At 37.8% G+C, this 15,278-nt stretch overlaps 1 protein-coding gene across 3 annotated transcripts in view; it reads left to right on the forward strand.

The window, feature by feature from the left end:
• ASB5 (ankyrin repeat and SOCS box containing 5) overlaps positions 1 to 15,278 on the forward strand; it is a 58,797-nt gene that overhangs the window by 12,105 nt on the left and 31,414 nt on the right. The window contains exon 1 of one of the 3 annotated variants that reach the window (XM_015813936.1): positions 10,401 to 10,712. The exons of the other annotated variants lie outside the window; for them this stretch is intronic. Within the exon in view, the coding sequence (XP_015669422.1) occupies positions 10,589 to 10,712 (124 nt within the window). The 5' untranslated portion in view covers positions 10,401 to 10,588. Of the gene's footprint in view, positions 1 to 10,400; positions 10,713 to 15,278 lie in introns of those variants that run through there. 3 annotated transcript variants of the gene reach the window in all.

The following is a 15,278-nucleotide window of genomic DNA, read 5'->3' on the forward strand; positions in this document are numbered from 1 at the left end:
CCAGTACCAGCCAGGAGGGACACGGATCCAGTAAACATGTGGTGGTGTTCAGCCGTCCCAGCATTCTGTCCATGTCCTCGGGGGTCACAGGATCAAACTCTTCCCATAAAATGGACTCAAGACCTGCCTCCATTGGCCCGCCTGAACTAGTCCAATCGGAGGCTAACCCGGCCCGGATCCGATCGATTTTGTCATGCAGATAACACCCAAATTCCTCTGCCCGACCCTGCAAAGGGACATCCCGCACCCTCTGATGAAGGAGGGAACGGGACACCCTAAACAGGGCGGCAGATCGGTTACCTGCAGACGCGATAAGAGCGGAGAAATAGTTGCGTTTCGCCGCTCTTATCGCTACTAGGTAAGTCCTCAAATGGGACTTTACCAATTTCCGATCGGATTCGGAGCGGGTGGCCCTCCAATTTCTCTCTAGGCATCTCTTCCGACGCTTCATCACCCTCAGCTCCTCGGAAAACCAAGATTATTAATCTTCAATTCAATTCACAGTCTGGGACTGATAAAAACTTAACACTTCAAGTCCTAACAAAGGAAATAAGAGCTGTTAAGGCACCATCTGAGTATATAGACAGTTCTGAGTAGGGTGGACTTTGCAAAGTCAGAATATTTAGGTCTGATAAGTTCTAAATTTCCATGTATCTAGGCAGCCCTTTGGGTATTGCTCCAAGGGCTCCTAGTACTATTGGTACAACCATTGATTTCTTCCTCCACAATTGCTCAACTTCAATTTGCAGATCGTGGCATTTTGTTATTTTTCTAATTGTTTTTTTTCAATTCGTGCATTACCTGGTATTGGAATATCAATGAACCAGCCTTTTTTTTCTACAATAGTGATGCCAGGCGTGTTGTGGGCCAGATGTCTGTTTGGATTCGAAAGTCCCACAAGATCTTGACCTGTTCATTTTGAAGAACTTTGTCAATTTGGTGTTCCCAGTAATTTTTGCTGTATTCAAACCCAAACTTCTGGCAAAGCTTCCAATTATTGTTCTTTTTGTTGTTGTTATTGATCATCACACAATCAGCCAGATGTTCAGACTGGGTTTGGCATTTTTGTCTATCTCTCGAGTCCTTACCAAGGACCTGGGATAGGCAGATCATTGCAGTATGGAAGCTGTTCACAGTAGAGCCTCCTTTTGCAATTGACTGATAGTGAATTTGTCAATGCCAATGGTGTTCAAGTGGTGTCCAGTTGTTTTCGGATTGCACCCAAGGCACCTGTTACTATTGGTACTACCCTTGCTTGTCTTTGCCACAGTTGTTCTATTTTTGTTTGTAGGCCTTTGTATTTTGTTATCTTTTCCAGTTCTTTCTCTTCTATTATCTCCAGGCATTGCCACATCCACTATCCAGACTTTTTGGTCTTTCTTATCGACAGTTTTTAAGTCTGGGGTGTTATGTGGCAGGTGCCTGTCTGTTTGAATTCTAAAGTCCCAGAGCAATTTAACTTCTTCATTTTCTATTACTTTTTATATTTTATCGTCCCACAAGTTCTTGCATGGAGGCAATTGTTATTTCTTGCAGATCTTTCAATGCACCATTGTTGCTACTTTGTCATATCGCTGCTTATAGTCAGTCTGTGCGATCTTCTTGCAGCAGCCAGAATTAGCCCCTCTGTCTCTTTTTTCAATTTTCTTGCTCTTAGCCATTGCCAGGTCTTGTTATTATCTGCTTTCCCTGCTATTTTTAAATGTACTGGCCATGTAGTGCTTTGTCTTCCCATGCCTCCATTCTGTTCTTCATTTGGTCTTTCTTGTAGGCCAGTTTGGTCTCTCCAGTAGTCAGTAAGCCTTCCTGGCATACTAACTTCAATGCATCTTCTTCATTGTTCTTCCAAAACCCTTTTTTCTTCTTCAACCATCTGATTTACTTGCAACATTCCATGCCCATCTATTTGCCTTGGTAGGTAGAGTCAATGTCGCTGTGACGATGAAGGGCATGATTCATTGTCATTATTTTTCTGGTCTTCCTATCCATTGCTTTTAGTTCTGCTTGACTCCAGTCCACTATTCCAGCTGTGTATCTAATGACTTGCCCAGATGTTGCGTGCCTTCATGGTATTTCCTCCATTGAGTTTGGACTTTTATGATCTTCTTCACTCTCTTGATGTATTCACCTCTAATCTTTTTCTTGACTTCAGTGTGCTTGATGTTGTCCCTTGAAGGATACCCAGGTATTTGTAGTAATCATCTTCATCCAGACTTGTAATCTTATTTTCATGGGACATCTTGATTCCTTCAGTTTTCACTATTTTTCCTTGTTTGATAGTAAATGTGGCACATTTGTCCAATCCAAATTCCATTGCAATATCTTGGCTATATATACAGACAGTGTTGGGCAGTGCTTCTATTTCAGATAGTGTTTTTCCATACAGGTTCAGATCGTCCATGTAAAGGAGGTGGGATAGTCTGGCAGATGTTTTTGATGGCCTGAATTATTCAGTATTGTTGTCAGAGGAAACAGTGCAATGATAAATAGTAGTGGTGATAGTGAATCTCCTTGAAATATTTCTCTCTTGATATTAACCTCTCCCAGTCTGTCACTATTGACCTGCAACTGTGTCTTCCATTGTGCCATCAGTCTTTGCACAAATGTTCTGATGTTTCTACTGACTTTTGTTATTTCTAGGTACTTGATTATCCAGTCACATGGCAGAGAATTGAATGTTTTTTTTGTAGTCAAACCATGCTACATTCAGGTTGGTCTTCCTTTTCTTACAGTTTTCCAAAATCATTTTGTCAATTAGGAGTTGATCTTTTGTTTCTCTGCTATTGGGGCAGTTTTCTTTCTGCTCAGGTATAAAGAGATTGTTTTCAACTAGATGCTGTTGGACTGCCCCAATAGCTACCACACAAGTTAGCAATTTGAAAGTTGTTGATAAGCAAGTAATTAGTTGTCTGGTGCTGTCCCTTTTGATGGATCTTTCATTATCAGGTAGGTTCTGCCAGATGTTAGCCACTCTTCAATTTCACCTCCTTGTAATATATCGTTAAACTGCTTGGCAACAAGTGGGTATAGAACAGTTAGATATTTCAACCCAAAACTATGCAATTCTTCTTAACCTGATGCTGATTCTTAATCTTCCTTGTCTTTTCTCTACCATTTCTGCTATTATTATTAGTTTTTTTCATTTCAACTTCTTTTTTATTCTTATCCACTTCTTTTAACCAAGCTGCATCCTTGTTGTATTCCTTTGGGTTAGCCCATGTCTGTGCCCAGAACTCACTGTTTCTTCCTTGTCTGGTACAGACTGACTCACTGCAGTTTCTTCATTGATGGATTGGTAGAAACTTTTCTGATTGGGTTGAAATTGGAGATTCTGCCTATAATTTACAATTCAAGCTTCATATCTGCTGATCTTCGCTATAGCTGTTATTATGCTGCTTTATTATTTCCAGTGCTTTCTTGATCTTCCTTGTTTCTAAGTGGCATTTCTTGATTAGGTATTCTTTGATCTTATTCTTCAACATCTTTTCTTTCATCTGTTCTAGCTTGCTTGCATCTGATATCAACTTGCTGATCTTATTTTCCAGTCTAATCTTCCATTTTTGTGGTGCATTGTTTGGGGTTTTTTTCTTTGTTGATATTGCATCCCAAGTATTCAGTTATAACTGCAGCTGTGCTATACATTAGTTGGTCTGTTTCTTGAGTTAGTTGGTGCTTATACTTGATATTGCAGTATTTGCATCTTTTAAAGCTTGTGCTACTGTTTCTTTGGACAAGCTTCATTGCAGGCAGCCTTATTCTGATGTTTTTGTGCTGTTCTAGATGCTCAACTATTCTTTGTTTCAATTACTTCTTTAGTTAAAGGGCTTTGTTCTTCCTGAGGCAGAGGAGAGGGTGCCTCCTCCTGCTCCTCGTCCTCCTCCTCCAATTTAATCTTCAATTGGATTCACAATCTGGGACTGGTAAAAATTTAACAGTTCAAGTTCTAACTATGGACCAAAGAGCTGTTAAGGTAACATTTGAGTATATAGGCAGATCTGAGTAAGATGGTTTTTGCAAAGTTAGAATATTCAGGTTTGATAAGTTCTAAATTTCCATGTATCTAGGCAACCCTTTGGGTATTGCTCCAAGGGCTCCTATTACTATTGGTACAATCATTGATTACTCCACAATTGCTCAACTTCAATTTGCAAATCGCAGTATTTCATTATTTTTTCTAGTTGTTTTTCTTCAATTCGCGCATCACCTGGTATTCTAATATCAATGAACCAGACTTTTTTCTTTTCCATAATAGTGATATCAGGCATATTGTGGGCCAGATGTCGAATCTGTTTGGATTTGAAAGTCCCACAAGATCTTGGCCTGTTCATTTTCAAGAACTTTGTCAATTTAATGTTCCCAGTAATTTTTGCTGCATTTGAACCCAAACGTCTGGCAAAACTTTCAATATATGATTTTGGCAATTCGATCATGACGTTGTAGACAATCAGTTTGCTGAGATTTTGCTGCAGCCACTGATAGGATGATACGCTGTTTCATCTTTCTTGTTGCATAAGTGACATTTGCTGTTGTTACTGACATGTTGAATTTTTGCTTTCATGGAATTGATCTGCAGGACGTGTTCTTGAGCAGCCAAATGAAGCCTTCATTTTCTTTCTTCAGCACCCCTGTTCTCAACAATCTCCATGTTAGCTTTGTATCTATATTATTATTATTATTATTATTAATAATAATAATAATAATAATAATAATAATAATAATAATAATAATAATAATAGCTAGATGTTCAGACTGGATTTGGCACTTTTGTCTACCTATCGGTTCCTTTCCAAGGACCTGGAATAGGCAGATCTTGGATGTTTGTAAGCTGTTCCGAGTAAAGCTGCCTTTTGTAATTGACTGATGGTGAATTTGTCATTGCTGATGGTTTTCCAAATGGTGATCCAGATGTTTTGGGATTGCATCTACTACTGCCACAATCGTTCCATTTCTGTTTGCAGGTGTTTTTATTTTGTTATCTTCTCTAATTCTTTCTCTTCTACTCTCCTGTCTCTGGGTACTGCCATGTCCACTATCCAGACTTTTTTGTCTTTCTTATCTACAGTTGTTAAGTCTGGGGTGTTATGTGACAGGTGTCTGTCTGTTTGAATTCTAAAGTCCCAGAGCAATTTAACTTCTTCATTTTCTATGACTTTCTCTATTTTATGGTCCCACCAGTTCTTGCTTGCACTATTGTGCAGATCTTCCAGGGCACTGATGATGATTAACATTAAAAACTATAAAAGATAGCTAAAAAGAAATAATGGATGAAAGAATGTTAATAATAACTAGTTCATTAGTTCCCTGGGTTCCCCTGGCCTGCTAGTGTAACAAGGTATTGAGGGACCTTTGAAAGGCCGGAGCGATGGTGCCAGTCTAACATGTCCCAGCCCATGCCAGTGATCATCCAAAAGTGCGACAAGTGCTGTTTCTGTGCTATACCCAGGTCTGAATCCTAACTGAAAAGGATCGAGATAATCTACTTCATCCAAGCTCTTTGGAGCTCTGCAACTACTTTCTCAATCACCTTTCCCAAAAAGAGGAGGTTAGATACTGAACAAAGATTATCAAGTATTGTTGGGTCCAGCAATGGCTTCCTGAGAAGGGGGCAGACCATGGCTTTCTTAAGAGGCAAAGGATCAACCTTTCACTCAAGGAAGAATTTTCCACTGCTAGAGCTTATTCACATGCCACCCCCCAGCTTGCTTTAACAAGCAGGAAGGGCATTGATCTAAAAAGAAGTGACTGAACATAGTCCTCTGTCCACTTCATCGGGTCCAACAGGTTCAGATAATTGGACAAGACTTTGTCCCTAGTATCTCCTCTGGAGCTACAGTATAACAAGACTGGCGTCCAATTGTGAGCAAATTTGAAAAACTTTGTCTGACAGTTTCTGAACAAATTCTTATACATGACCTTACAAATGGTTCTCTGAGTCCCTTTATCCAAGACAGACTGTCAGCTGAAACCGGAATGCAGGACGGTTAGCCATCAATGCAATAAGGGCAGAAAAGTAATGGCACTTCACCATCCTTAACATTGTGAGATACGTGAAAGCCTTAATCATGGCAATAACCCATGTATGGTCAAGTTCATCCCTTGTAGATCCTCAGCAATGCTCTAGATGTCTCTCGTATTGCTTCAGCTCTCTCAGTTCCTCTGTAAATCACAGTGAGGGATCTGTTCCACGAGAGGGAAAAGGTCACATAGGGACGATCTGATCAAAAGCCTCCACTGACACACACACCCCATTCCAAGTAGTCATCAAGGCAACAGACCAACAGGAACAACCCCAGCTCCCTCTGAAACTCATCCAGGTCCATCAGTAGCTATGGGTGGATCAAACTAATAAGTCCAGCTTCCCTGCAGTGGGTAGTGGCACCAGAGAATCCCATAGTTATTAGGATGTGATCCAACCAAGAGAAGGACACCAAAAGCTCTACAGATGGAGTCAAAGAGCTCAGGCAGCCTACACAGCTGTGAGGCTGATCCCCAGAGCGTATTGTACTACTACTCCAGTTTTAACAGTTACCCTCCAGTTTTATCCTCATTTCATAGTTTTACCCTGTGAAATAGAATAGACTGCAAGATGGTCAATAGATTACCTCAGATCATTCAGTGAGCTTTATTTGAAGCCAGTACAACTATCAAACTACAGGTAGTCCTCGACTAATGATCATAATCAAACCTACAGTTTCAGTGGTAAGTCATGATAATCATAAAGCAGGTCACCACATGATGGTGCCCAATTTACAATCTTTTTCGCGGTGGTTGTTAAGTGAATACTGCTATTGTAAAGCAAAACACTGTGCATTAAGCAAACCCATTGTTTGCTATGTTGTTTTTTTCTTGCTGGGCAGATGTAATTGCCAGTTTGCAGCAAAAAAAATCATACATCACAGTCTTATGACTGCAGAATGCTGCAAAGGGCCGCAAATGCACCCAAAATACAGTCATATGACTGGGGAGTGCAGATGCATTAGGCAGACATATGCATAGGAACTGGGTGCCACTTTATTGGCAGTATTAAGAATTTAGTTTTGGAGTCTTTTTCCATCTTAGCTTTTTCCTTTCTCATCATGGTAAGACCAATTGTTGGCAGCACTGGAATGATAGCATTAAAATTATAGCTAGCTGTTGTCAGTTTTATCTTAACACTGAGAGTTTATACAGGAATATTTTTGCTTTTGTTTTTTCTCCTTAGTTCTGTTTTCTTTTTTTGTTGTCTCATTTAAGATTTTAAGTCTGTAATGGCCACCTCTATGTAGGTAAGTCTCTAGAAGCAAGTCTCTATTAAATCAGTACACACATACAAATGATTGTATCCTAGTATGTTCTACCTCTAGGAAGGAAGCCCAAGTGATATATTTGACTGTATAGCTTGAGAAAATACATCTCCCTCCTCTTCCTTCTCCCTCGAGTAAAACAGGAAAGAGGACTAGCTAGATATTTTTCTTGAGTCTTTCTGAGAGCAACATAGTAGTGGGAAGAAAAACAGCCGATTCCAAAATAGAGTGGCTGAATAAATTCAACCTAGTCAGGCTTCCATAGGTAGTAAGGAGCCTGTGAGAAAGTATGTTAACTTACATTAGGTAATTTTGGATATGTACAAAGCCTCCTATGATTCATCTCACAACTATTTTTCCAGAAGCTCCGTCTCCATTCTTGAGGAAGCTATTTATAGTCCCTTTATGTCCTCTGCTAAATGCGATGCCCATCTGTATTTTTTTCTGCTGCTGTATGTTTTCTAATAAAGCATATACTATTTTAAATGGACCATTTTGATGCCAGTTTGTGTCTCAGACTTTATACTGTGACATGATTAGGACAATCTAAGACTTTCAATCAGAAAATTATTATGTCAGGTTATGCCCAGGAGGCCACATATATTAAATGTCCTAAGGCTTCCCAGATTAAATGGGTGCCTAAGTTTAAACTGTGGTTTAGGTTTTTTTCTTTTCTTTTTTGTATAAGAGAAAGAAGATGATGTTTCCCATATTTTATACTTCTTGCTTCCTCCATGTTTGAAAACCCATGGAAACAATCATAGATGTGTTACCCCAGGCTGTTTTGGTTGCATGGGACTGATGGGTGTGATAGTAAATTAGAACTTTAAATTTGTTTATTAATGTTTAACTACATTAGAACTAAGTGTGCAGTATAAATGCTTTAAATAAACAAGTAATTTGTCTCAAGTCCTACATACAGTGCAAATGTATGCTACATATTGTTTAAAACTAAGCATTATGGTTATTTTTGAGAAGAATGGAGGGCAAGAGGTAGATTGGAATCTATTAGTAAATCTCAAGAGTTATTTACACTAGATTACTCATTATTTCTGAGTCATGATTGTTCTAAATATAGTAAAAATAAGCTTCACCTCGTATGCTGTAATAAAAAGAGCTTGTAGGAAAAATACAAGGGAGTGTTTATGAGAAAGGTACAAAAGAATTCTGCTATGGAAAATTCCTAGGCTATAATGCGCTGCAGAGGTACCATATTCCTTAATTTTAAACATATGTCTGCTTTTCTTTCTTAAACACCCTCTTGATCTTTGGCTCTGGCTGATGGATTGTAGATATGAATTTAACATTTCCCAAAACATTTATTCCTTTTTAAATATATAGTAAAAATAGATTTTACACTTATTTTCAAAAGAATCAATTTTCTTAGAAAGGGTACTATGCTATACAGATAGATAGACATACAGACAGACAGACAAGTTTTATTGTCATTTTTTACTGTGGGTACAATGGCACGCCTGCTCTCAAAGTGTACACATACATAACACATTTAAACATACTATATACAACATATGTATAGACCTACACCCTTATATACAGTATAAGTAACATATAAATATTAATCACTGTCCATCTTGAATACATAACAGAAGGAGGAAGCTTTAGAGTTCACAAGGTTAATACTATATGGAAGAAAACTGTGATTGAGTCTGGATATTCTGCTTCAGATACCACAGAGCCTCCTCCCAGAAGGTAACAAGGAAAACAGTCGTGAAGAGGATGTGTAGTGTCCCAGACAATCTTGCGGACCCTGCTCAAGCAACGCTTATGTGCTATGTCCTGGATGAAAGGGAGGGAATTGCCAAGCTTTTCAGCCATCCTCACCACTCTCTACACCACCTTCCTATCTCAAGCAGTGATGCTTGTATACCAAACTGTGATGCTGTATGACAGGATGCTCTTGATCATTCCTCTGTAGAAAGTGATCAGGACAGGAGAAGGAAGATGTGCTTTTCTCATGTGACACAGAAAATGCAGGCGCTGCTATGCCCGCTTCACCAGTGTTTCGCTGTTGAACGATCAAGCCAGCCTACTTGTTGACTGCACAATCAGGAATTTGATGGTGGTAACCATCTCCACAGGTGAATCATTAATGCATTAATGCATATGGTTCTGCTAAGTAAGACAGAAGTGGTTGCTAAGCCATACAAAGTGGAGAGCAGGCAAAGAGCTCTGGTGATTGGCTGGCTCAGGCAAGTAGAACATGTCAGTCAAGCAGCCCAATTTCTGAAACTTCCTCTGCTCCCCGCTGCTGTTTTATTTTACCCTCATTTAAAGTCAGCGAGCAGTGGAACAGTCAACCTGGCATTCTGTTAGGCAATTAGAAAATTCGGGATTGTAGTATATAAATCATTTTACTTAATCTGAATTAGTCTGTTCTAATGTTAGCATTACAAATATGCATAAGTCTCTTTGAACATCCAAGATAAGCATCTGTTTTAAAATATATTTTAAATACATGTAATATTTGAGATAAGTTGAAAACCAGACAATAGTCAGAAAATCTACATACCAGTTGTTTCTAACAGCAACAACTTCAAGGAAAAGATAGTGGATCCATTCTTCTCACATACTTCATCTGTCCGTCCGTCGGTCTGTCCATCCATCCATCCTAGATGCTCATCTCACCAAAAGCAACTCTGGATGGTGTACAACAAAGCTAAAACTGAATAAATACAAAAATGCTTATCATTCTTAATTATAAAAATATTAAAACTATCAGAACAAACAGAGAAATGATAGGCGAAGGGGTGTTAATAATAGCCGAGCTACATCACAAGTTCAATAGTCCCCTGGGGTCCCAGCCTTGTTGGCATGTAACAAGGTCTTAAGGGACTGTTGGAAGCTCAATATCTTCCATACACTGTGTACAAACATGTATTTAGATGGTGGAAGGGGTAATTATTTTTTTCAAAGGATATTTTGGATTAGATAGGTCTTTATTAAGGTCAGCATGGGATAGTGTTTTTAGCACAGCTTTGAATAAAAATACAAGAGTGTCTTCCATTTAAATAATGTAAACAGACCCATGTCATAGCTAAGCTGATTTTTTCTTACTTTATAAATAGAACATGCCAATGCAATCTTTTCTTTCCCTCACTCTAGCTGCCTGTTCTGTTAGTAAATGTTGCTGAATGGGTTTAACTGTAGTGACTGTTCTACGGGAAGCTATTCCAAAATAAGTACAGCCAGAATATCAAGGAAGAAAGAAATTAGTTAGCAGATTATGAATGTTCTACAGGGAATAGCGTTGATGACACAGAGGCCTTGGCAGGAGTTTAAAAAAAATGTCCACAGATGCTGTTGTTGAGAGGAGCAGCATTAAACAGAATCTCTCAAAGAGAAATTTAGAATGCACAGAAGAGCGTCCTGTGAAACGGAAGGCTAACTGGGGCATTCTCACCAGTCAAGGTTAGTAAACTCATTGTTTCAGCAGCTTGTAGGGCACTGATGTTTGCTGGCATGCCCACTTTTTGTTAAGAATCAAGTGCACACTTTCTTAAACTAAAATTTCAATGTAAATATGATTTTTTTTATTGTGCATGTTAGGACATATGCTTTTGTGCAATTTTTAGTAGACTTTAAAAACAAGCTATGTGCATTTTGTATGAGATGGTTTTGCAATAGAGAAAACGTATATTTGTGTGTTTATGTATGTGCATGTGTATTAATATATAATATAATATAGCTAAGTAACATTGCTAAGTAATATTTACAGGAAGAAGGGCGGAGAATACTTATATATAAATACATATATAGTAATAAATATACATATCTGTGCAAATGAAAGAAGAACTACAGGTAAATATAATTGCAGAAATGAGTCAATATCTAATCTATTCTGTAAAATATTCTTACAACACGAAGGAGCTGTGAAACCTCATAAACAATACATCTTGCATTGCTTATTGCTTACATATTTACCAACAACAACAAATGTAGCTGCTTGTATTTGACATTTCCAACCGATCTAATTTAAGATATTCTGAAATTTTGTAGTCATTATCCAAATATAAAGATTATTACAGACTTTGTTACATTTTGGATTAAAACCAGATATGTTAACCATATAGCTGAATTATTATATTTTAAGAGCAGATTTTTATCCAGAGAAGTATTATCCTGCAAAGGAAGACAGCTATAACACTTTCTATTATGCCATTTTCTTGATAGAAACCTTCCTTACAATAAACAGTCTGCTATTTAAGCCACTACTTTTTCTCATTAAAATAAAGGCTATGTATAGAAGATACTGCTTTCACTGTCCAGAGTAGAAGTATATTTAATTTAGAGATCACACTTATTTTGTGTTTAAGACATTGATATGGATACTTATTTTCATCCAACGAATGGTTAAAATTGCACAAATTCACCTAGAATGCCACTGAACTCAAATTACTTGTTAATTGATATTTATAGAATTGCATTGTAATTTATTCATCTCAAGTAAAAGAAGTTTTTAATATTTTACATTATCACTGCATTCACAATTAAGAGACAGTAGAAAAATATGTTTTCATGTTAATACTTTATACTCATTCATTTCAGTAATTGATAATTTAGCGTTAATAAACTAAATAATAAGGCAAAGTAAAGAAACTGAAATTTCCTTCATTCATAGTTTAAATGTTGGTAAAAAGCTAAATGCACAGATTCTTCCTCCAGTCCTTCCAATATTAAATCATGATTGCAAAATACAATTTGCAATCTTTGTTTTGGAGGGATTACTTAAACCATAGTTTGCCAGCTATGTCAATGTGGGGATATTGTTTATTTTTGTTTAAGGTTGTATTTGTTTTTATGCCAATGTTGGGGTACACCTTGGTTTTCTGAGGAGCTCCAAGAGATGAGCACCAGAAGTGATGCATGGAGTACTGTTGCAGAAAGATAAAAAGTGAATCTAACCAAACACAAGTGCCAATGTTTGGGCCTACATCATGGGGATAAAGTGGGCAAAATGTCTTTATTTCTCCATTCTTATTCCATCATTTTATAACTGTTCAGGTGGCCTGTTTATAGTGATCCATTCCCTAGTGGAGAAAGATTGGCCTCAGGATCTTCTACAAGGGCTGAGATGTGAAATACTCACACTATTTGGGCAATGAAATCATTTGAATTCACTTGGGATTGTACTAGGACTTTCACTAAACAGATCCAAATTAATTCCTGGGGTGCATTCTTGGGATGTTATTTGGACTCAGTTTGATTCTATGACTTGTTACGTATGTGTCCTCTCAGGTTCAGCTTATGGTCAGTCTGTTACACACTCACAGCCCTGGAAAATTGCCAAATTCAAATCACTTTCAACTGAATACTGAGGCACAAATGGTTCTTTAGTATACACAGAGACCCGGTGAATTTAAAATAACAGCAACTTTATTGGTTAATGTATATTTATTTGCTCTCTCTCTCTCTCTCTCTCTCTCTCTCTCTCTCTCTCTCTCTCTCTCTCTCTCTCTCTCTCTCTCTCTCTCTCATACACAGACACACACACACACACACACTGTCTCATCCACATTTACCAAGTGTCTCTCGCTAGACTGCCAGGGATGAAAGTTACCAAGTCTGGATCCAAAAATGACTCAAAGAGTAGATAAGCTTCAGGACCCCCAAATCCTAGCTTTGTTGGTGGGGAAGGGCTTTCCATGTGCTCAGGCACAGCTGCTTTGTTTGTTAGCTGTTGGTGAAATTTGTGGAGGGGCTTCCCATGTGCTTAGGCCCAATTTTTGTTCCCTTGTTTCCTTAAAACTTGGTTCCTTTCCCTAAGGGAGTTTTTTCCTGGCTTTTGTCGACCCTGCTTACATGCTTTCACCACTTTTAGATATGGTGGCTTCAATCTAGTCTCACACATTCATGATGAAGTGGACAAGATCCTTCCAACTGTAAACTCAGACACCAGTTGGTTAGAGTCTGGTCCCTCTGGATTATTATGTAAGCTAATAATGTGGCTAGTTGATTGTATTGGCTTCTTTGAGGGAGAGGATTGTTTCCCTGGTTTTGAAGGTGGCAGGGGCGCACTATCACTTGTCATCAGCAGACCTTCCATTATCTAAACTGCTGCTGTCCAGATTTTAACTTTCCCTTTCTGGAGAAGGTTGTAAAGAATGGATGCAAGTGGCACATGATATGAAGGACCTCCTAGCCACAACTGCTACCTTCTCCTTGAACAGGAATTTTGAATCCAGGAGGACCCTCAGATTTCACATAGGGTCTGTTTGGGGCAGTGCAATCCCACCTAGCACCAGAGATGGTATAGTCCTGAAACCAAAGATGAAAAAGTCTGGATAGTGGATGGGACAGTACGTGGAGATAGCAGAAAAGAAGAGAAAGAAATAGAGAAAGTACAAAGAACTACAAATAGAAATAGAACAACTGTGGCAAAAGCAAGCAAAGGTAATAGCAATGGTAGTGGCATCTTGGGTGCAATTCCAAAACAACTGGAGCCCCACGTGAACACCATCGACATTGACAAAATTCACCATCAGTCAATTGCAAAAGGTGGCTTTACTCAGAAAAGCTTCCATCCTGTAATAATATATATATAACACCATCAATCAACCAGATCTGCCTATCCTAGGTCCTTGGAAAGAACTTGATAGTAGACAAACATGCCAAATCCAGTCTGAACATCTGGGTGATTGGTGTGATGAGCCAAAAATATAAATAAATAAATAAATAAATAAAAATTAAAAATAATAAATACATAAATTAAAAAGAAAACAAAAACAAACAAAAACCTCAAAGGGCAGACTCAATGGATCACTGGGTCATTTTGTGCTGTCAGTTTCCTATGTTTTTATGTTTCTATATCCTTCAATGTTGGAAAGATAATGTAACCCCAGATGCTTGACTTGAATCACTGATACATATATGCATTATGTTTCTGACCTGCTCTTTGTTAACGTAGTAGAGACATTAATCAGTATTATTTTATGCAGTCAAAATGTATTTAAACATTAGCATGAATTATTTCCTGTATCTTTAAAATGTTAACCTGGGTAGAACTGGGAATTTTTCTCAGAGTGTTTTTGTAATGTTTTCCTCTTTTAATATATATTCAAGCAATAAAATAAAAAAGAGACTGAATGATTACACAATAACATTCTGAAAGCCCATTGGAAAACCATAGTTCTATCACATTCATAATGTATTCTTTCTTTTTTTAAATTTTTCAATTAAAAACAAAAACATAAATCTTTTATCACAATATCAACCAAAAAGAATAACACTAATCAATACATTCACAGAGGTGTCCGGTGTCCCCCCCCCGCACCGCCCTCTTCCACTTACCACACCTTCCTCCTCCCAAACTACCACCACTCCTCCTTCCTCCCTCTTTCCTACCTCCCTTCCTCACTCAACCATCCCATCTTGTGCAGTTGGGGCACCACCAGACACCTCCTTAAAGAAAAAATCATACATATATGTACCTATAATACAAACCTACCCCTTTCCCCCCTCCCCCCCCAGGACTTCCCAAAGCTAATCTAGGAAATAAACACACAATAATAAAATTCTATCCCCAACTACTCATTATTACTACACACTAGTATACACTTACTGTGACTCTAAAATAACATTAAAATACATACAAATTTTTTTTTTAAATCTTTTAAATATATCAATATTTGTTATACATATTTTTATTTAAAATTTTTAATCAAAAGCTACATGATAATTTTTCACTTCATACTTTCTCTGAATATAATCTATCCATCTTCTCCACATTAAGATAAATTTCTCCTGAGAATGATCCTTCAGGTACGCGGATATTTTTGCCATCTCTGCAAAATACGATACTTTCTGTCTCCAATCATCCATAGTTGGTAACATCTTTTTTTTCCAATTTTGAGCAATTAAGATCCTTGCTGCTGTTATACAATACAACATCAATTTCATTTCTTTTTGATCCAAATTGTCCATAATACCCAATAAAAATAACTGCGGTGTAAATTTTATCTTTTTCTTAAAAATCTG

Source organism: Protobothrops mucrosquamatus, unplaced genomic scaffold (assembly GCF_001527695.2).
Source record: "Protobothrops mucrosquamatus isolate PMUCROS unplaced genomic scaffold, P.Mucros_1.0 scaffold204, whole genome shotgun sequence".
NCBI lineage: Eukaryota > Metazoa > Chordata > Lepidosauria > Squamata > Viperidae > Protobothrops > Protobothrops mucrosquamatus.